At 36.1% G+C, this 21,615-nt stretch overlaps 2 protein-coding genes and 1 pseudogene across 2 annotated transcripts; all 3 read left to right on the top strand.

Annotated features, from left to right (window-relative positions):
* The first annotated feature begins 3,726 nt into the window (after positions 1 to 3,726).
* On the top strand, positions 3,727 to 9,018 carry LOC106914779 (excitatory amino acid transporter 1-like). Its single transcript, XM_014981816.2, has 9 exons — positions 3,727 to 3,916; positions 4,009 to 4,146; positions 4,350 to 4,557; positions 4,681 to 4,731; positions 5,335 to 5,586; positions 5,875 to 6,108; positions 6,187 to 6,381; positions 7,446 to 7,580; positions 7,760 to 9,018. The coding sequence occupies exons 1-9, from the start codon at positions 3,727 to 3,729 to the stop codon at positions 7,884 to 7,886; spliced, it is 1,530 nt and encodes a 509-aa protein (XP_014837302.2). The 3' UTR covers positions 7,887 to 9,018.
* Positions 8,715 to 12,386, top strand: LOC106914777 (excitatory amino acid transporter 1-like; annotated as a pseudogene).
* Positions 12,387 to 14,849: 2,463 nt separating this feature from the next.
* calr3b (calreticulin 3b) lies at positions 14,850 to 19,637 on the top strand. Its single transcript, XM_014981815.2, has 9 exons — positions 14,850 to 15,009; positions 15,315 to 15,416; positions 16,050 to 16,253; positions 16,769 to 16,863; positions 16,957 to 17,166; positions 17,257 to 17,370; positions 17,649 to 17,792; positions 17,876 to 17,968; positions 18,648 to 19,637. Exons 1-9 carry the CDS (start codon positions 14,922 to 14,924, stop codon positions 18,852 to 18,854), a joined length of 1,257 nt encoding a protein of 418 aa, XP_014837301.2. The 5' UTR covers positions 14,850 to 14,921; the 3' UTR covers positions 18,855 to 19,637.
* Positions 19,638 to 21,615: the final 1,978 nt, after the last annotated feature.

The following is a 21,615-nucleotide window of genomic DNA, read 5'->3' as shown; positions in this document are numbered from 1 at the left end:
AGCTTAAAAAAACCCCTAGTCTGACTCGGTATGACTTGTAAAAAATGAAAAAGATTTGACAAATTTATTTAATGTTTTCAAATTTATCTTGTAGAGTTCCTCAGAGTACAAACATCCCAATTTGAAAGCTTGCCTATAGTGTGCCATAATGATTAGAGTGTATCAATAACTTGTGGCTGGAGTAAAACCGCTAAAGAGCTTAGCTCATAATCGACAGGCTTCAGACAATGAAGAGTATTTACCTTGTCAACAAGACGCAGCAGTGCAGGACAGGAGCTCTGCATGTTGTGGTTTTCATGTCTAAACCAGCGCAAATCTTATACATGTTGCAATGCACTAAAGTGATTATTAATCAGTAATTTTGTGATTACATTTCTCTATCACACTGATGTCAAACTCGAGGCCCGGGGGCCAAATCTGGACCACTGTGGCTTTTTATGTGGCCCCTGAGACTCCAAATCACATCAATAAGTCCCTCCAGTTTTTCACAAATCCGCAAAATTCATGCAGAATCCACACAAAGTCAACAGACCCCCACAATTTTTTCTGATTTTCACAGCAAATTTTTTTTCTCAGAAGTCAAAAAGGAAGGGACTGCTGCCTCAGGCTTACTTGATGTCCAGTTATAGTCTGTGACCGATACTGCGATTAATAAAAAGTCACATTTAAAGCCAAACATTAGTGCACATATAGTAAAAATTCCTTACAAATATTTCAAAATTAGCACCACAAAATTTGTAATTTTGATTTAAAATCCTGAATAGACCAGTGTGCAAAGTTGTCCAATATTATTTAATTTAAGAAAAACTGAATCCTGAAACAAACAGCTATTTATTGATATTTTAACAGTTTAACAGGTTTTAGCAATACATTCTGGAACAACCGGCCCTTTAAGTTTTTAAGTAAATGTTAAAATGTCATAATTTGCTAACTGCGGTGGCTAACTCATTTATTTTAAATCCAGATTAGATGGAGCTAAAGCTAACAACTAGTCAGAGGGAGAAAAGCTAACATCTGAAAACAACTCCAGTCTCATAAACATCATCACTGTTTATGAGGCTGGGACATTTTTTAAATTGATCAATAATTAATGACAACGTAAAGGTAAGTAGGAGATGTGCACCATTAATGATCTTCCTGAGTGAAACATCTGCAGAGAATGAAACATGTAAAGCTTTTCTGGTCACTGAAACTGTGAAACAAGAGCAAAATAGTTTGAAAATAGTTCTTAGTATTACAAAAAACTCTACATGTCCTCATCATTTCTCAGAAAGATTGTGAGCAGTTCTCCGTCGGAGTACATTAGGGACTTTAGCTCTGCGCTGACCTGAAACCTCTGTAACTAACACAGAACTAATAAGGCTCAGGATGTTAACCATGTATGACTGAGGATCGCCTGATTACAGAGGATTTGTTGTAGATATTCTGCCCTGTGGAATCAGTCCAAACTGTCAAGACAATTAGCAAATATGACAACACAATTTTTATAGTGTAAAAATCCTATTTTATCATATGGAACCAAGATTTTTTTTTACACAAATCCATTCAAACTGTGTAAAGCTTGATTTAAGCCATTTTCTCATGAGAAAAATGTACTTTTTATTTCTGACATTCCCTTGTTTGCATGTCTAAATAAGCTCTTAAAAACTGGTTTTACAGTCAGGAACTTCACCCACATGTAGCGCCAGCTTTTAGTTTTACGTACTTGCACTAACGTACCTCTTTTCTGTGAACTCTGACCTGTGTTTGTTCTGTGATTTAACTCATGTGGGTGGTAACCAGAGCAAACATGACACACAACAGCATTTAAGTGGCTGGAAAACTTACACAGTTTGCTTGTTTACCTTGGTCCCAGCAAATCTGATTAAATGTGTTTTTATTTGTACAAATGAAATAAGTATAACTTCTTTGATTAAGTGACCCATAAAAGCATTTGTTTTATTTAGAGGTATCAGCATAAATTATTTGAGAAACAAATAACTTACAGATTATTGTCCTCAGGTACCTTGTTTTGCTTACTTTCAGCCCCTTGCACAACTATTCATACCCCTTACACGTTTTCCACATTTCAACCAAAAACTTCAATGTGTTTTATTGGAACTTTAAAGGGGACCTATTTTGTAAAACTCACATCTTGTATGTTTTTATACTTCCACTAGGCAATAAGTTCATGTTTGTTGGTATATGGAAAATGAGCTGTAATGTCACAAATCAACAGGCACTGCCCGTTTCCTAGCAACCCCAATGAAGCCCATCCTGTCACCTAGTAACACAAGCAAAGCTCCTGTACAATTGGTCAGTTGGTTTTAGCGTTGTATGCTCTGTATAATGGCTGCTGGAAAACACAAGTGTGTTGTTGATTTCCATCCAGAAACCATTTTCTTCTTTTTGATTGTGCAGGAGGCTCTAGTTTTGCTTTTCAAACATGTACAGTTGCATAACTGCTTTTCTGTTTGTAGCCATTTTCACATGTGAGTGTAAACGCTGAGTCTGGGGGCGTGGCCAGCAGCAGCTTATTTGGATTTAAAGTGACAAGAGGTCCTAAAACATCTGAAAGGAGCTCAAAATAGGCAGAACTGAGCAGACTACAACCTCATTATTTAAGAATGATTTTGTGCAAAAAAAATGTAAAGAACAAGTTTTGCATAAACTACAGACCTGTCCTAACCTGTTGAAGGAAGCATATTAGATCATCTTTAAGTCAGAAGAAACATTTTAAAATTAATCCTGCAGAAAGGTTTCCCTGAGTCATTTTTTTAATCAAAGCACTTTTCATTGTATTAGTTTGGACTTAAACTCTATAACTTCTTCTACAGTGGTTAGAGACGAAAGATTACCAATCAAATTAAAGGCTTTCATCAACATGCTTAAAATTCACGAGTTAGCTTTAGCTGTGATCAAAAATGCTAACAAACAAAACTGAGCTGTGTGAATCTGCAAATACTATAAAGAAAATTTCAACAAAAGTTTAAAAATAATCCAAAAACATATCAATTTAACAGCTGCACCACACAATTATCACCTTAACCATAAAAAGATAAGCCTGTTTGTAGAGGAGGATTCAAATACAGAGGAGAAACAGATACAATCATGTTTCATGAAGCAACTTTGCCCAATAAAATGCATTGAGGTTTATAATAAGATGACAATCTGCAACAAAAGTACTTTCACAAAGTACAGAACAAATCAGTTTTACAGTAAAATGTGTTCTGTGTAATATGTCCAAGAAAAAAATAAACTGACTTTGAACCTGTCACTGTTAAAATATAATACTGTACCAAGTCTTTACAGCATAATAAAAATCAAAGAATGCAAGTATTGTTTTTCCTTCTCAGACATTTTTGTGGTTTTTGGTGTTAATTCTGCTGAGAAGAGAGTAAGGCGTTTCTCCTTAAATATAAATCTTTCACTCATTACTTCAGTGGCAGCTAATATTCATTAGACTGTAACAGCAGAGCTGGCCAAGACTGTTTTCTTTGTTTCTCAAAATTAGATGTACAAGTCAAGCTGAATCGCTTCTTCAGTCCGAGAAAGCTTCATTTTATCCAGGATTTCTAAACTCAAGCTGGTAAGACTGTTTAGCCTTTTTAGTGGAAACACTTGAAGGAAAATGTAAATATCTTGTTTTAAACTGCAGCTCATTGTGTTTTAGCTTTTGAACAGTTATTTATTCATTCACGCACCATCATTCATTTTCTCTATGTTTCTGCAATAAAGTAGACATCAATGCTTCCAAACTCTGAGAACATGTCGGAGGTAGAGTTGGTGGAGGTTGCTCAACCCGAAGATAATGAGAAAAACGAAAGATGTTCTCAGACCTTAGATGAAGTAGGATCAACTAGGAATGGATTTAATATTGGGATTTTCCTCAAGAGGAATGCCTTCGTCATTCTCACAATGGCTGCTGTTGCTTTCGGTAAGAAGTCATCAGTTTTATGTTGTATTTTCTCTTAACTTCTTTAAACTTTTTCTTTGACGGAAAACTGTATATATGTCTGTGTCTCTAAGGGATTGGACTGGGCTTTGCTCTGCGACACATTAACATGTCTGAGAGAGAAATAACATATTTAACTTTTCCTGGAGATCTGCTGCTGAGAATGCTGCAGATGATGGTGCTTCCTCTTGTCGTTTTGACTCTGATCGCAGGTAAAGATCTACAGTTCAACTTGAGCGAATTTGAGTGTAGAAGAGGCTTGTTAAAGCTATGAAAAAAAATAAAAACAAACCCATAAGAACGTTGCTAAAGAACATTATCTATCTCACTTGTGCACTTTGTGATGGGATGGGTTCATACAGGTTTCAAAAACCAGTAAAAATCTGTAAATACTAACTGGTTCTTTGTATTTCAGGCATGTCAAATGTAGACAGGAAGGCTTTTGGGAAAGTCGGGCTGCGAACCTTCATCTACTACTTCGTAACCACGGTAACGGCTGTCTTCACTGGCATTTCCCTGGCAGTTCTCATCAAACCGGGGAAATCATCCAGGCGTGCATCAGCGCCCTCTGCTGGCAGAAAAGAGGCTCTGCAGAGTGTGGATGCCTTCCTGGATCTCATCAGGTTTTGTTTTGTTTTGTTTTGTTTTGTTTTGTTTTGTTTTGTTTTGTTTTGTTTTGTTTTGTTTTGTTTTGTTTTTAGCATATTTGAGAAAGAATCACCCTCACATTTATTTATTTCCTGCAGAAACATGATTCCCTCAAATCTGGTGGAAGCCTGTTTCAGAAAAGTAAGACGGTTCTGATGATTTTAAATATGTGATGTCATCAATTACTAATTGGTAAAAATGTTATTCAGTATAGAACAACGTATCACAGCAAGGAATCTGCAATAAATCATCTAGGAATCAGTAATGTGACTACCAAAAGTGAGTATTTTTTCTTCTAAATAATATTATTTAAGCTGAAGAAGCAGTTTACTAAATCATTTTTACTATATAAAACTTATTAATCCAGTAATTACATTAGGGATTGTATATATTTGTTAGAACAGGGTAAAGTACTTCCAGTAACAATTTATATGCATTTTGTCTCCAAATGGCTCAACAGACACATTAGAACAACAAAACATATGTAGAGAGGTCTCACTTCAACATAAGTAAGATAACTATACTACATAATAATATTATTCAAGTGAAAGTACAGTGCAGTAAAAATACTTCTAAAGGTAAATGCTTTCCTATAAAATATAAAATATAAAATATAATAAAGTAGTCCACAGGAAACATCAGAAAGTTGCAATATACAGGTCTGTATCCTCAGCAAATTTATAAAGTAAATGTCATGAATGCAGAAATTAAAAAGTTAGATTCCAGATATTGATTTATGGGGAACTCCAAAGTTTTAATTACAATCATTATGATGCTGTGAATCTTGTTCATTTACAGTACATAAATATTTCAGCAATACTTTTGCTTTGCTGTGTAGCACCAACAGCAGGAACCTCAGACGGCATCAATGTTGTGGGTCTGTTGGTGTTCTCCGTCGCCTTTGGCCTCGTCCTGAGCAGTATGGGGTCAGAGGGGAAACCTCTGAGGGATTTAATCAACTGCATGAATAAAGCCATTATGCGTCTTGTGAGCATAGCTATCTGGTAAGAAGGGAAGACTCATTCAAACCTGCTGACTTATCTGTTTTTGTTTTATATGCTGGAGTTTCTGATATTTCTTTAATGTTGTTTGCTCATTGTTTTCAATATATCTTCCTAATGAACTTTACTTTAAGATTGCATGACATAAGGCATTTATCAATAGTGTGACTTACAGGAAAAATGCAAAATACTTATCGTCTCCCATAAGCTTGAATATTTATTTTTGGCTCCATCTGCTGGTAAGTATTTGACATTGCATCTCCATTTTAATTACGCCTCTCTTCATAACAGGTATTCTCCGGTGGGAATCATCTTCCTGCTGGCTGGGCAGGTTGTTAAAATGACAGACGCAGCAGAAATAGGTCGTGATGTTGGCATGTACACTCTCACTGTGGTCACTGGGCTGATCATCCACGGCTGCGTCACGCTGCCGCTCATCTACGTTATCGTCACAAGGAAGAATCCCTTGAGGTTTTATGGAGGAATCCTCCAGGCTCTCAGCACGGCCTTTGGGACTTCATCCAGGTTAAAAATATTTACCGCAAACAATCAAAAATGAATCACTTCAAAGCATAACTTCAAATCTCATTTGCTTTTTAATAGTTCTGCAACCTTGCCTGTTACTCTTCGTTGTATGGAGGAAAATCTGAAGATGGACAAACAGGTGACGCGCTTCATGCTTCCTGTAGGTGCCACTATGAACATGGACGGTGCCGCCCTCTATGAAGCAGTGGCAGCTTTATTCATAGCCCAGGTCAACGACATGGACTTCAATGTTGGACAGATTATCGTTCTCAGGTACCTTCAACCCCTTGCACAAGTATTTATTCCCCTTCCACTTTTTCGACATTTCAACCAAAAACTTCAGTGTGTTTTATTGGAACTTTAAAGGGGACCAATTTTGCAAAACTCACATTTTGAATGTTTTTATACTTTCACTAGGCAATAAGTTCATGTTTGTTGGTATATGGAAAATGAGCTGTCATGTCACAAATCAGCAGGCACTGCCCGTTACCTAGCAACCCCCAGAGAAGCCCATCCTGTCACCTCGCAAAACAAGCAGAGCTCCAGCACATTTGGTCAGTTCGTTTTACCACTGGATGCGCTGTACAATGCCTGCTGGAAAAGACAAGTGTTTTTTTGTTTACCATCCAGAAAACCCCTTGCTTCTTATTGGATGTGCAGGAGGCTCTACTTCTGCTTTTCAAACATGTATGGTTGTATAATTGCACATCTGTTTGCAGTTGTTTTCATGCGTAAATGTTGAATTGGGGAGCGTGGCGAGCAGCAACTTATTGGGATTTAAAAGCCCTAAAACTTCTCATTCTAAAAACACCTCTGAATAGGCAGAACTGAGCAGACTAAAATCTCATTATTTTAGAATGATTTTGTGCAAAAAAAATTAATGAACATGTTTTGTATAGACCATAGAGCTATCCTAACCTGTTCAAGGAAGCATAATATATCACCTTTGAGTGACAAGAAAAACATTAAAATGGATTCTGCATGTAGAAAGAGCTCCCTTTTTACTTTTTACAGTCCTTGCAAAACATCTGTGGCTCAGTCAGATTCCCCTGAATTTTCAAGTTTTGACTGCAATTCTCAGTTTGATGATATCCTGGGCTTTAGATACAGACATTCTAGTTAAGAGTCATACCAGTTTATTCCAGGTGTATGGAGTGTTGAAGGCAAGTTAAATTATCAGAATACATGCAAGCTTTCCAATTAATATTAAGAAACATGAATAACTTTTCTTTCACTTTTATGTTCAATTTTTGGTGTACGGTGATTTTGTCATGTTGGAAGTAGTGACCAAACCATATAAGCAACTTTTACTTATTAATTTTTTCCACTTGATTCAGTTTGATTGTGACAGCAGTAAGCACTGGGTCAGCTGGTATCCCACAGGCTGGGATGGTCTCCATGCTGATTGTACTGAGCTCGACTGGGCTGCCTACTGAAGACGTATCCCTGCTCCTCATGGTCGACTGGATTGTGTAAGTAAACCAGTTCATGCATTTGTTAGCTTGAAAATGTAAATATTAAATAAAATAAATAAATACATACTCCAAAGAAGAAAACATCTCGCAGTTAAAATAACTAAAAATGCTATGAAAAACAACAGCAGAATCATGGCTCTGGGCTGCATTTCTAACTCCAGATTTCATCTTGACAGGGACCGCATACGAACTGCCACCAACGTCCTGGGTGACTGCATCGGTGTCGGTGTAGTGCAGCATCTCTCCAGACACGAACTGCAGAAATCCAGTCCTGCAGCGACAAACCCATCTCCAAGAGCCTAACTATCAAAATGAAAGAAATTCATGTGTTGAGTTTCTGTCGGAATTAAAATCATGAGATTAGAACATTTGAGTGTTAAGAAAATAAAGACAAATCTGTTGGAAAGGAGGCTTTATTTTGTTTGTGATGTTATTGTTTTGCTCATGCTTCTGATGGTTTTATGACAGAAAAATTAAAACCAAAAGTAAAGACCTTCTCTCACAAAACTAATATTTCTAAGTCTTTTCTTTTCTTGTGGAGGAGGAGATGTCCAAATCAGATGTGTGAAAATGAACCGGTTGTTTTTATTTTTATTTTTTCAAAAGAACGGCGTCTCTACTCTAACCTCCTCCTCGCCAGTGTAGAGGGGAAACTGATGTTAATGATCCACTAACTAAATGAGAAACCAATTCTTTGCTGAACCAGAGGAAAAACTTATAGTGGTTAGAAGTGGACGAAAGGTCAACAATCAAATAAAAGGCTTTCATCAACATGTTTAAAATTTATGAGTTAGCTTTAGCTGTGCTCAAAAATGCTAACAAACAAAACTGAACTGAGTGAATCTGCAAATACTATAAAAAAAATTTCGACAAAAGTTTAAAAATAATCCAAAAACATATCAATTTAACAGCTGCACCACACAATTATCACCTTAACCATAAAAAGATAAGCCTGTTTGTAGAGGAGGATTCAAATGCAGAAGAGAAACAGATACAATCATGTTTCATGAAGCAACTTTGCCCAATAAAATGCATTGAGGTTTATAATAAGGTAACAATCTGCAACAAATGTACTTCACAAAGTACAGAACAAATCAGACCTCTGTTAACGTAAAACTTGTTCTGTGTAATATGTCCAAGTACAAAACAAATGGACTTTCAACCTGTCACTGTTAAAATATAATCTTGTACCAAGTCTTTACAGCGTAATAAAATTCAAAGAATGTAAGTTTTTTTTTCTTCTCAGACGTTTTTGTGGTTTTTAGCATTAACTGTGCTGAGAAGGGAGTAAGGCGGTTCTCTTTGAATGTATATCTTTCACTTATTACCTCTGTGGCAGCTAATATTCATTAGACTGTAACAGCAGAGCTGGCCAAGACTGTTTTCTTTGTTTCTCAAAATTAGATGTACAAGTCAAGCTGAATCGCTTCTTCAGTCCGAGAAAGCTTCATTTTATCCAGGATTTCTAAACTCAAGCTGGTAAGACTGTTTAGCCTTTTTAGTGGAAACACTTGGAGGAAAATGTAAATATCTTGTTTTAAACTGCAGCTCATTGTGTTTTAGCTTTTGAACAGTTATTTATTCATTCATGCACCATCATTCATTTTCTCTATGTTTCTGCAATAATGTAGACATCAATGCTTCCAAACTCTGAGAACATGTCGGAGGTAGAGTTGGTGGAGGTTGCTCAACCCGAAGATAATGAGAAAAACGAAAGATGTTCTCAGACCTTAGATGAAGTAGGATCAACTAGGAATGGATTTAATATTGGGATTTTCCTCAAGAGGAATGCCTTCGTCATTCTCACAATGGCTGCTGTTGCTCTTGGTAAGAAGTCATCAGTTTTATGTTGTATTTTCTCTTAACTTCTTTAAACTTTTTCTTTGACGGAAAACTGTATATATGTCTGTGTCTCTAAGGGATTGGACTGGGCTTTGCTCTGCGACACATTAACATGTCTGAGAGAGAAATAACATATTTAACTTTTCCTGGAGATCTGCTGCTGAGAATGCTGCAGATGATGGTGCTTCCTCTTGTCGTTTCAAGTGTAATTGCAGGTCAGATCAACTTTTTGGCTTTTAGTTTGGTTATAGCAAACAGTTTGACTAATAAAGCCACATTGGTTTTATGTTCATCTTACATGTAAAATCATCAATTAGCTTTTTAGTTCAATTTCACCAGACGTTACCCAGGTCTGAATATTCAACAGGCAGCTAAAGTTTTAAAATTCACCAATGTGGCTATATATAAACTAGTTCTGTCAAGAAGATTGGACCAATAATAACTGGTATATTTTTTGTATTATCTCTGGTCATTTTTGTCTGAAATCAACATTTGATGATCTATAAAGAATTACAAAAATGTCTTACCCACTTTTCCGCTTTAAATTTCAGGTATATCAAATGTTGACAGAAAAGATTTTGGAAAAATTGGGCTTCGGACCGTCATCTACTACTTGGTTACTACTGTTGTTGCTGCGTTCACTGGCATTTTCCTGGCGGTTGTCATCAAGCCGGGGAAATCATCCAGGCACACGTCCGAGTCGTCTCCGGGTAAAACAGAGGCTGTGCACAGTGTGGATGCTTTCCTGGATCTGATCAGGTCTGCACAAAAGTCATGTGGAGATACATTTTTGTCACTTTATATTTTAAATAAAGAATGATTCTATGATTATGTATTTCATAGAAACATGTTTCCCTCAAATCTGGTGGAAGCTTGTTTCAGAAAAGTAAGCTGATGCAATTGTTTTGTTTTCTCACAATCAAACAATTGTAAAGTACTAATATTTTGATGCTATGTTCTTTAAATAGTACTTAACAGTTAATCCCAGCAGTAATTCATCAGGAAATCCAATAGGAGCCACAAATATATCAACAAACGGTGAGTCTTTTTTTTTGTTATAAATCTGTTATAACTTTTGTCCTGCCATACTCTTCTTAGTCTGCTGTTGTCCTTGTTGCTATTATATGAATTGTTATTTTCTGATTGCGTTGTTTATTTGGATTGTTTTATCTGCTGTTTAGCACCAACAGCAGGAACCTCAGACGGCATCAATGTTGTGGGTCTGTTGGTGTTTTCTGTCGCCTTTGGCCTCATCCTGAGCAGTATGGGGTCAGAGGGGAAACCTCTCAGGGATTTATTCAACTGCATGAATAAAGCCATTATGCGTCTTGTGAGCATAGCTATCTGGTAAGAAGGGAAGACTATCGATGAACCAGTTGAACTGTTTCAGTATTTATTTGTTCCTATTAAACTTTTACCTAATTTTGAATTATCTTTGTATCTTCCTATCAAACTTAAATTGACTCAGACAGCTAAAATTGCTAGCCTGCATGAGTGTATGATTTGGTGGAAATATGATTACTTTTTAAGGATTTTATCTGTGTCCCAATCTACTATTTGGAAAAGTAATTGCATCTCCATTTTAATTACATCTCTCTTCATAACAGGTATTCTCCGGTGGGAATTATCTTCCTGCTGGCTGGGCAGGTTGTTAAAATGACAGACGCAGCAGAAATAGGTCGTGATGTTGGCATGTACACTCTCACTGTGGTCACTGGGCTGATCATCCACGGCTGCGTCACGCTGCCGCTCATCTACGTTATCGTCGCAAGGAAGAATCCCTTGAGGTTTTATGGAGGAATCCTCCAGGCCCTCAGCACGGCCTTTGGGACTTCATCCAGGTTAAAAATAATTACCGCAAACAATCAAAAATGAATCACTTCAAAGCATAACTTCAAATCTCATTTGCTTTTTAATAGTTCTGCAACCTTGCCTGTTACTCTTCGTTGTATGGAGGAAAATCTGAAGATGGACAAACAGGTGACGCGCTTCATGCTGCCTGTAGGTGCCACTATGAACATGGACGGTGCCGCCCTCTATGAAGCAGTGGCAGCTTTATTCATAGCCCAGGTCAACGACATGGACTTCAATGTCGGACAGATTATCGTTCTCAGGTACTTTGAAGGGAATTTATTGACCTGCAGTGCCATGCAAAAGCAATCATACATCAACAGAAAGTATTAAACTGAGGAATAAGTTGGTGTCATTTACTAGACAATCTCCTAAATTCATGCCAAGTCTACACGAAACAGCTGCCATTTGTAAAACATCAAAACGGCAACTTAAAACATCAATAAATGTCAATAAATGACTAAACAAAATCAATTCAAAGAATAAACAAATTTTGACAAACTTCACATCTATAGTATTGTTAAAATAAAACCCTTTTACACATTTCCAGATCAGATGTTTAACAGGGTTAGAAGCATAACTGAAAGAAAACTAAGGTCCTGAGTTAATTAATGTGATGTTGATTTATTCAGTGTTGCTCTTACACTGCTTTATTTTGTTCAGTTTGGTTGTCACAGCAGCAAGCACAGGTGCAGCTGGTATCCCACAGGCTGGCATGGTATCCATGCTGATTGTGTTGAGCTCGACAGGACTGCCCACTGAAGACATATCACTGCTCCTCATGGTCGACTGGATTTTGTAAGTATAATTTTAGGGTGTTAGGTGAAAATAGACACATTTGCACAATGACATACAAAAAACATGAGATAAAACACAAGAAAATCTGAGGTTATGAGCTGAAAAATAGTTCCTAACCTCTCAGATGTTACTGTCTTTTTGTTGATAGGGATCGTTTAAGGACTGCTACCAATGTACTTGGTGACTGCATTGGTGTCGGAGTGGTGCAGCATCTCTCCAGACATGAACTACAGACATCCAGTCCTGCAGAAACAAATCTGGTGTTGGAAGAAAATCCACCCTCCAAGAGCATCAGCATCAAAATGGAATGAGTTGCCTGAAAGAAGAAAAAACTCTTCCTATGTTGAGTAACATAATGAGATACAAAATTACAAAATTGCATTGACAGAATACAGAGACAAGGCCATTTTGTTTCTTTTTGTATCTTATGGTTTGTGTAGGAGAAACTCCGGAGGGAAACACAGAGATCACTCTTCTTGTAAGACTCAATAGATTGCACTGGGGGACCTCAAAGATTGTCAGGCTAAAACAAAAACTACTAAGCAACTTATTCTTTCAGTATATTGAAGCAGCTAAACTCATTAAAAGTTCCCTCCAAGTGACATTACTCCTTGCCTTCATCCTACAAAACATCTTGATCATCCTACAAAGGTTTTTTCCCCCACCAGACTGGTTCTATGGCTAAACCAATACAGGTGCTTACTTTGTGGCTTGTTATTTTGGTTTGTTTACTTTTGGTTTTAGTCCGCCTAGTTAAGGAGAAATACAATGACCAACAGAGCTTCAACATAAATAGAGTAGTGTTGAAAGCTTACTGGGTTTAACCTTCCTGCTCCTTGTTTTAATATCACACATCGCATTGAGCAGCATAATATTTCTGTCTCTATACACAAACATTCGGTATTTAAATATAGTAGGTCTTTGAATGTTGCTTGAGCCACACCTTAACTTTGTAGCCTTCAGGTAAATATATCCAACATATTTACCTAAAGTGGTTGTTTACTCTGAAGGTTGGGAGTGTAAACAACCATGTAACTTTACGATCCATTGCAACCATCTTTCAGCATGAGACATGGTGATTTAAACAATATTTGTGTTGTGTATATAATTAACTTACCTTGCTCATACAAACCATCAATTATAATTTCTACAAACTGAACAGCAGTGGCCCCAATAGTGATCCCTGTGGCACTCCCCTACTACCACAAGGTAGCAAATGGGCCCATCAGAAAGCTATTCCAAACACACTGAATTTAGTTTTTATGCATACTCTACCATCTTATAGAGTATGAAAGTGTTGTAGCACGAAGGGCATGTGTACTAACAGTTCCTTCTTTGTTCTTAGTAATATATTTTTTTCAACAAAATGACGACATGTAGTTTAATTAGGGACTTGCTTTCAAGTCAAACTGAATCAGATGCAGTAAATTTACTCTTCTCTTTAAAACATGTGAAGTGGTTTCACAGAAAAATTAAAGTGGCTAGGCTTTCTGTCCCACCAATCTTAAATATTGTTGTTCAAGATTTCTTTTTTATATATATTGTCAAAATAATTGCCAGAACTTTTTGGTGATGCCTTTGCCTGTTTAATGATATCAAGGAAGAAGATAACTTCATTTCTAAGACTTTGTATACCCTTGTTGATCAACTGCCGAGCCTGATTTTTGGATTAATTTTAGAACAACATCTCTGGATTTTGTTAGTTTCCATATATCACCACTTGTTTTATTCACAACCTCAATTAAAAAAGACGACCCAATTTTTTTTCACAGTTTTCCTTTGCTAAAACCAGCATATGTTGTTTATTGCTGTCATGATGTGTAAAAAACAACAGCGATTAGATTTTACAGGCACAAAGGTTGTAATCTTCTGCACTGCTGGTTGCTAGTGGACTGTTGTGAAGTTTATTCTGTCCACATTTTTGATGTTTAAAGTGAAGAGTTTGTCTCAGAATTTATTGAGCGGACCAAACGTTTTGTGTAGGTGATACTGGCACCATCTTGTGGATAATTTTCACTATGGCAATAAAAGATTATAATCTTGTTGATTAATATGGCGCCCTCCACTGGGTAATATTTAATACAGCAATAGAATGTGAAGAATATCAGCCTGGTGTTTACTGACAGAGTAGATAAGGTTGGCCTCATTGCACAATAGAAACTAGACAAAAAAAAGATAAGATAAGGTGTGCATTTATGTGGTAAATTTGTTAAATCTGTCCTAAAAATTAATACAAATTTGGATGAAACAGTTTGTTCCTTCATAAAAGTATCACTGTTGTTATACTAAATTAAGTATCTTATCGTATCTTATCTTTTTAGCTGAATTTAAGTTAAACCACAAGAAACGAAAAGCTAATTTATTTTGAGTTATAATAACTAACTGTATTAAACGGGAAAATCTGATTTTTTTTAATCTTTTGAAAAGAGACAGAGAGAAAAAAGAGATAGAGAGAGAAAGGGTAGAGTTAATTCTAATAATAACAATAGTGGAAAAAGTCATTGTTAAACGTAGAAAGTGCCTGACCTGATATGCAAAATGCGACATGAATCCAAAACAGGCTGGTACACGGGGTCTCGTTTAGCACCCCCTACTGGATAATTCCCATTATGGCAACAGAACATAAAAAGGTCAGCTGATCTAGCTTCATTCGACACTGGTTCCTGTGTTTTCGTGGTCCACCGTGATTGGTCCAGACACACCAACCGGCTGTCCAATCAGAAGCAGCCATCTGTTCGCAGTAGCCACTCTAAAATATTCCCTTCGCTTCCTTCTTCCACAAACTACTTGCTGTTTAGCCCGGAGGTACCTCTGTGAGCAGCGGGACGTGAAGCTGAAAGGAGAAAAATGAAGCTTTTAGGTTTAGTTGTGGTAATATTTGCAGTCTACTGCGCTCACGCTAAGGTTTATTTTCGGGAGGAGTTTCTGGACGGTGGTAAGTCTCACTCTGACCCAGGTTATTTTAAATTTACGACACAGTTGTGTCATCTATCATTCGGGGTGATAGGTTACAAATCTGTTTTAGTGATGTGATTAATGGTAATTTGTGTTAGCTAAGTTTCCTTTTTAGCTCGCAAATATTGCAAATGTGAGGTTTTTCGTCGCCCACATGTTCTGAAACTAACTGGTAATAATTACTGTGCAACTGGATACTAGAGTTAAGAATCAGGGCTTGAATTTGATGTATTTCTACAAAGTCATTAACGGTCAAATTGCTGCTGCTGCTTCTTCTTCGGACAGATGAATGGAGAAGTCGCTGGGTGAACTCCAAGCATAAGTCTGACTATGGAGAGTGGAAACTGACTGCTGGAAACTTCTATGGAGATGCTGAAAAAGACAAAGGTAATTCACATTATTTAGCCCAAACAGATGTTTATTGGTTAATACTGCCATACATATAAGGGCTCATGTTAATTACATATGCTTCAGAGCTTATAACATGACTGTTCCACTTTTGGTTTTTTTTTTAAAGTGAAAGAGAAACTTGTCTTTTACATCCTTATTCTTCAACAGGTTTATTTTTTAGTCCTTATCTTACCATTAAAATGTCAATTGTCCAATAGAGTTGCATGTCAAAACAAAATGGCATTTAAAATAACCTTTATGATGTCACCAAGCTCAACTTAAGTATAGGATTTCAAAGAATAAACGTCGCAAACAATCTTTGATAAATTAAGCCTTTTTCTTGGAATAAATGTTTAATTGATTTGCAAAAATTATTTAGTTTAAATATTATATTTGCTGCTGTAGCAGAGTGGCAGATTTACATCTAGATAGTAAATAGGACTTTGAGGGTGTATTTACTTTACATTATAAATTGTAATGCCTGAAACTTTACACAAACATGCAATTGCAAATAAGCTATTTTAAGAGAGGTTGTGCAGAAGCAGTCTATCAATTGAAGCACTTTTTTAACTATAATTAACTATAACAGGTTTTTTTGCACTACTGAAATTTATATTTTTTCCATTTCAGGTCTGCAGACGAGCCAAGATGCCCGCTTCTACGCCGTCTCTGCCAGCTTCGACCCGTTCAGCAACGAGGGGAAGTCTTTGGTCATTCAGTTTACGGTCAAGCATGAGCAGAAGATCGACTGTGGTGGCGGCTACGTGAAGGTCTTCCCTGCTGACTTGGAGCAGACTGAAATGCATGGGGAATCCTCATACTACATCATGTTTGGTAAAAAAAAAAAAAATGTATTAAAATAACAATAAAAGTAGAAATGTATATCTTATAAAAATGGCAGTAATTAAAATCGAGTAAAGTGAAGAGTAAACAAGGAAAAATTGTGATAAAATTTGCATATTAGTAATATTATAATAATAGTATAAATTAATAGCCATTTCTTTAAAGCCCTTTAAAATCTCAAGATGTAAAGAACATTATGAATAAAATCTACTATTATGTTATTCATAAAGATTAATGGTAGAAAAAGGAATACATTAGTGGTTGTAACATTTGTTAATGGTGGCTTAAATTACAAAAATATGTAGAGAAAGAAAAATGTATTATATAATAAGAAATACTTCAGCAATAAAACAAAATAATAGGAATTATTGCTTTTTTATTCTGTAAACTGGTAGATATAACTAGAATAGAAATGGTAAAAAAATAAATCATGTTCTGTAAGCTATGAAGATTTACTGCTCATAGTTTTAAGTGTTGTTTATGTTAACCATGTTCGTTTGATCTAGGCCCTGACATCTGTGGCTACAGCACCAAGAAAGTCCACGTCATCTTTAACTACAAGGGCAAGAATCACTTGATCAAGAAGGAGATTAAGTGCAAGGTAACGTTTTGTTTTAAAGATTTACCTCCCACGGTGCCATCGTGTGTTGCACAAGAAGCTCAACTCAACCGTTTCCTCTTTGATTCCTTGCAGGACGATGAGCTGACCCACCTGTACACGCTGATCCTGAACCCAGATCAGACCTACGAGGTGAAGATTGACAACGAGAAAGTGGAATCTGGCAGTCTGGAGGAAGACTGGGACTTCCTGCCTCCCAAGAAAATTAAGGATCCCGAAGCCAAGAAACCAGAAGACTGGGATGACCGCCCCAAGATCGACGATGCCGATGACACAAAACCCGAGGTGAGAAAACCTAATCCTCTGCTCCACCTTGTTTTTTAATGTTCTTTACATTGTCACTTGAAACTTTAAATTGTTCGGTTTTGTTTTTAGGACTGGGATAAACCTGAAAACATTCCTGATCCTGATGCTAAGAAGCCTGAAGACTGGGATGAAGACATGGATGGAGAATGGGAGCCACCGATGATCCCCAACCCAGAGTACAAAGTAGGCCATATTTACACAGAAACGATCAAACAGAGATAGATCAGAGGTTGGACTGGATCCGTTTTCCCATTATTGGCCATCAAATATAGAACTGTTTGTTTTTGCTTTTTTTTTTTTTTTTTTTCAAAAGAGCTTTTAAATTCCATAAATTCCTTCATTTTCGATTGATTCCAACAAATGTGAACCAGTTTCAGACCTCAAGAAACCAAAAGCCTGATTGGTTTCCCTCTTTAATCGGATGCTGATGTTCCTGTTTGACACCGTTTTGTTTTTTTCAGGGAGAGTGGAAACCCAAACAGATCGACAACCCCAACTACAAGGGAGTCTGGGTTCATCCTGAAATTGACAATCCCGACTACAGTCCCGACTCCACCATCTACAAGTTCAACAACATCGGCGTTCTTGGCCTTGACCTTTGGCAGGTGAGGAGACGGTTATGTTGCCAAGTTGTTGTTGCAGATACAAAATACCAAGAACAGTGTAACATTTTGTACCTGCCTCTTAGGTGAAATCTGGTACGATCTTTGACAACTTTTTGATCACCGACGATGTGAAGGAAGCTGAAGAAATCGGGAAGGAGACGTGGGGCGTGACGAAGGTATGATGGTAGTTTGTGAGATGTGAGAGTTTATTAAATACAAATTTAACAAATTAATCCTTTTTAATGAGTAGCAATAATTATAAATGATGGTAATGATTTTAAAACCAATAAAACAGTAAAAATAAAACAAGTAAAATTATCTATTGTACTTGAAAATAAAAATAAAGCAAGATTTATAATTTAAGAAAAATCTAATTTGAGGGAAGTACTCAATTTAAAAAAATATAATAAATACAAATAGTTTTACTATTTAATGATTATAATAAAAATGGAGAAATATGGTAGCTGAATTGAAATGTTTGGGGAGAAAAAACAAGAAAGATGCTTAAAAAATAATCAGAATCTCTTTAAAACTTCTAAAATGTCATATGTTGGTAATAGACAAAATAGGATGTATAAAAATTAAATGTTAAAACTCAATGAAGGAGTAATGACCAATCAGAAATGATTAAATTAAAATATGTAAAGGAGAGAATTTAAAAAAAATGGAAGTAGTAAAAATCTTTACTACAGTCTCTTTAAAACAGTCAAATCTGCGTTTTGACTGTTTATAAATACCCTAAGAAGAGCTGCACCATTAATTTTGTTGTACTGCTTACTAATCTAAAAAAAAAAAAAGTATTTGACCTTTGACCCAACAAGAAGCATTGTCTGATTGTTGCAACCTTTTTCTCAGGAACCGGAGAAGAAAATGAAGCAAGAGCAGGATGAGGTGAAGCGAAAAGAGGAAGAGGAGAAGAACAAAGAGCAAGCCACTGAGGGCGATGAAGACGACGATGACGATGACGAGGTGGAAGAGGACGAAGAGGAGGATGAAGATGCAAAGGACGAGACTCATACAGAAAATGAAGACGACGAGTCAAAGCCCAAAGATGAGCTTTGAGACGGTGTAGCTAAAACAGATTTATCTAAAAAAAAAAGAATTTCAGCCCCTTCCTCCCCAGAAACTGTCCCGTCATTCCAGGGGTGTTGTGGCTGCTGTGCATCCTTTTCCCTGAGGTCTGGACACAACCTAACGTTTGAAGTAGAAAACATGGGGAGGGGGTGTGTGTGAGTGGGTTTTGAGGGACTTGGTGTCTTTCTTTTTTTTTTTTTTTTTGTCATGGTTCCCTTGAACTGCTGAAATGATTCTGTGGTTTCTGACCAACAAACTCCATTCCTCATTTTGTTAGCGACACATTCGGTCGGCACTGACATCTGCTGTTTTTCTTGATTTTCTTGATCGAGCCATCTCGGTTTCTGACGGGGTTCTCAGGTGGTTACTATAAAAGTTCTTCAAAAGTCACCAACATCTGTCTTTTTTTATTTTATTTTTTTTCTAGATGAAACAAATCAGATTCAAACCTAATCAAAAAAAGGAAAAAAAAATAATTTATTTTTTGGTTGTTTCTATGGCACTGACTGTAACCTTTTACTCTTCGTTCTTGAGAGGTGAATGAAATTATATATATAAAAAAAGTCCTGTGAGTACATTTTTTTTATTTCTCAGCAAGGTTTTTCTGAATTGTTGCGTGACGGGATGTGCAGTTTAATCCTGAAAGTCTGGACAAACAGATGCTTACGTGCCGGTGCTGCTCACACAAGGGTAACACACACACACACACACACAGGTTTTACCGGACAGAATGTGATTGATGCCAAAGGTTTTATTAAAAGAATAATACTTTTCCTGTCTCCTCATTTATTTATGCTGCACAAGCACATGACTTTAAATTGGAAGTGGCTCATTTCAGTTTATTTATGGTTTTCTTGCTAATGATTCAACTTCTGTAGCACTAAACTGTCCATATAAGCCCTATGTGGGGTACCATTATGTAAAGGAGTGTCTAAATTAAATGCATGAAATCCTGCAAACTGAATGACTGTTTGCATAGCAAACCTTTTGCAAAGCAGTTTTTGTATTTCAGTAATATTCATTTACTCCTGTACTGTCTACATATAACAACTCAGATGCTTTGACATTTTGAAACTACACACTTCAATGAGTTTTTGTGGACTTTTTTTTGTTAAAGATCAAAACAAAGTATTTTAAAAGTGTGGAGTATTATTTTTTTAACGTCATATTTATCCAACACTTATGAAGCAGGTTTTTACATCTACACAGTGAAATTTGTTGGCTTTCCTTTTTTTTTTTTAAGATTTTTTTTTTTAGATTTATTTATATTAAAGAGCAGCAATGTTAAAGCATTGCCACAGATTCTCAATTGAATTTAGGTTTGTACTTTGACTAGGCCATTCTATCATGAATATTCTTTGATCTAAGCTAGAGGTGTCAAACTCATTTTTGTTTAGGGCCAAATCATGATGATAAATGTTCTTTAAGGGCCGCTTGTGCCAGAATGTATTGATAAAACCTGTTCACAAACTGTTAAAATGTCAATGAATTCTTAAAATTAAATATTATTGAACATCTTTTCAGTCCTTCTAGGATTTTGTGATTCTTTTTGCTATTTTTTTTACAATAAAAATCAGTGTTTGTGGTACTAATCTCTGGAAATATTTGTGCTTATTTATGACAGTAAATGCAACTTTTTATTACTCGCTGCATATATCATGAACTATAATCTGACATCATTTAAGGCTAAGGCAGCTGTTTGACAGTTTTTGAGAAAAATCTAATTAACTCCCAAAAAATGTGGGGAGTTGTTTATTTTTGCATAAATTTCCATGATAATTCCCAAGAAACTGGAGGGACTGATTGATATAATTTGGCAGTAAGCTGATAAAAATTACATAGATTTGATTTTGAATATATTTGAATTTATAGACTAACGCCTTCAAGTTCAACAAAATTTACCTCAGCTTTTCATCATATTTTCAAATAAATTTACCATTACAGACATTTTTGCCTTCAATTTAACATAATTTTAGCTTCAAATAGCTATATTTTTAATTTAATTTACTAAATTTGTTTTAGAACAATGTAATAATTTTGTGTTTCCAATGGGGACTGCAACATGTTTATTGTGGACAACAATATTGTGTCACAATGGCCCACACCATAAATACTAACATGTTTCCCCCACATTATGTTTGTCACATCTTCAAAGAGAAATATTTTTGTCAAAATATAACTAAAGCTCTTTGATACAATTTAAGGGCAACCACACATTTCTCCCCTTATTCTTTGACCTAAACCTGCACTTTTATTTAAACAAAACAACAACAAAAGAACACTGCAATGTTTATTTTGATTGCATCTTAATAAGCATCATATTCTCGTTCTTTCTTAACAAGGTACATTTTTCACAGACATACTTCAAACCATTAACATCATCAACAGATGAATAATTGTACATAAATAACATCAATCAATCAGTGAATTCTTTGTTGTTATTGTCACGTTTGCATAGGGACAACGAAATTAAAAAGATGCAGTCTACTGAGTGTGACGCATAAAAGTTAAAAAGTTAACGAAAAGTTGAAAACGACATGAATAAACAGCAACAACAACAACAAAAAAAATTAACAAACAACACAACACAATTCAAAGTAACATAAACTAATAGCCACCAACTGTACAATTAATATCGGTGTCACTACAGGGCCTTGCAGGTACAGGTTTAAAAGAAACCACACAGATAAAACAAACAAAAAACACTGCTCTCCTGCCTTTTGTTGATGACGTCACATTCCCTGAAACA

This window comes from Poecilia mexicana, unplaced genomic scaffold, assembly GCF_051168715.1.
Source record: "Poecilia mexicana isolate PSO_F unplaced genomic scaffold, ASM5116871v1 scaffold_17, whole genome shotgun sequence".
NCBI classification, from domain to species: domain Eukaryota; kingdom Metazoa; phylum Chordata; class Actinopteri; order Cyprinodontiformes; family Poeciliidae; genus Poecilia; species Poecilia mexicana.
This window is presented reverse-complemented; position numbering and strand designations above follow the sequence as displayed.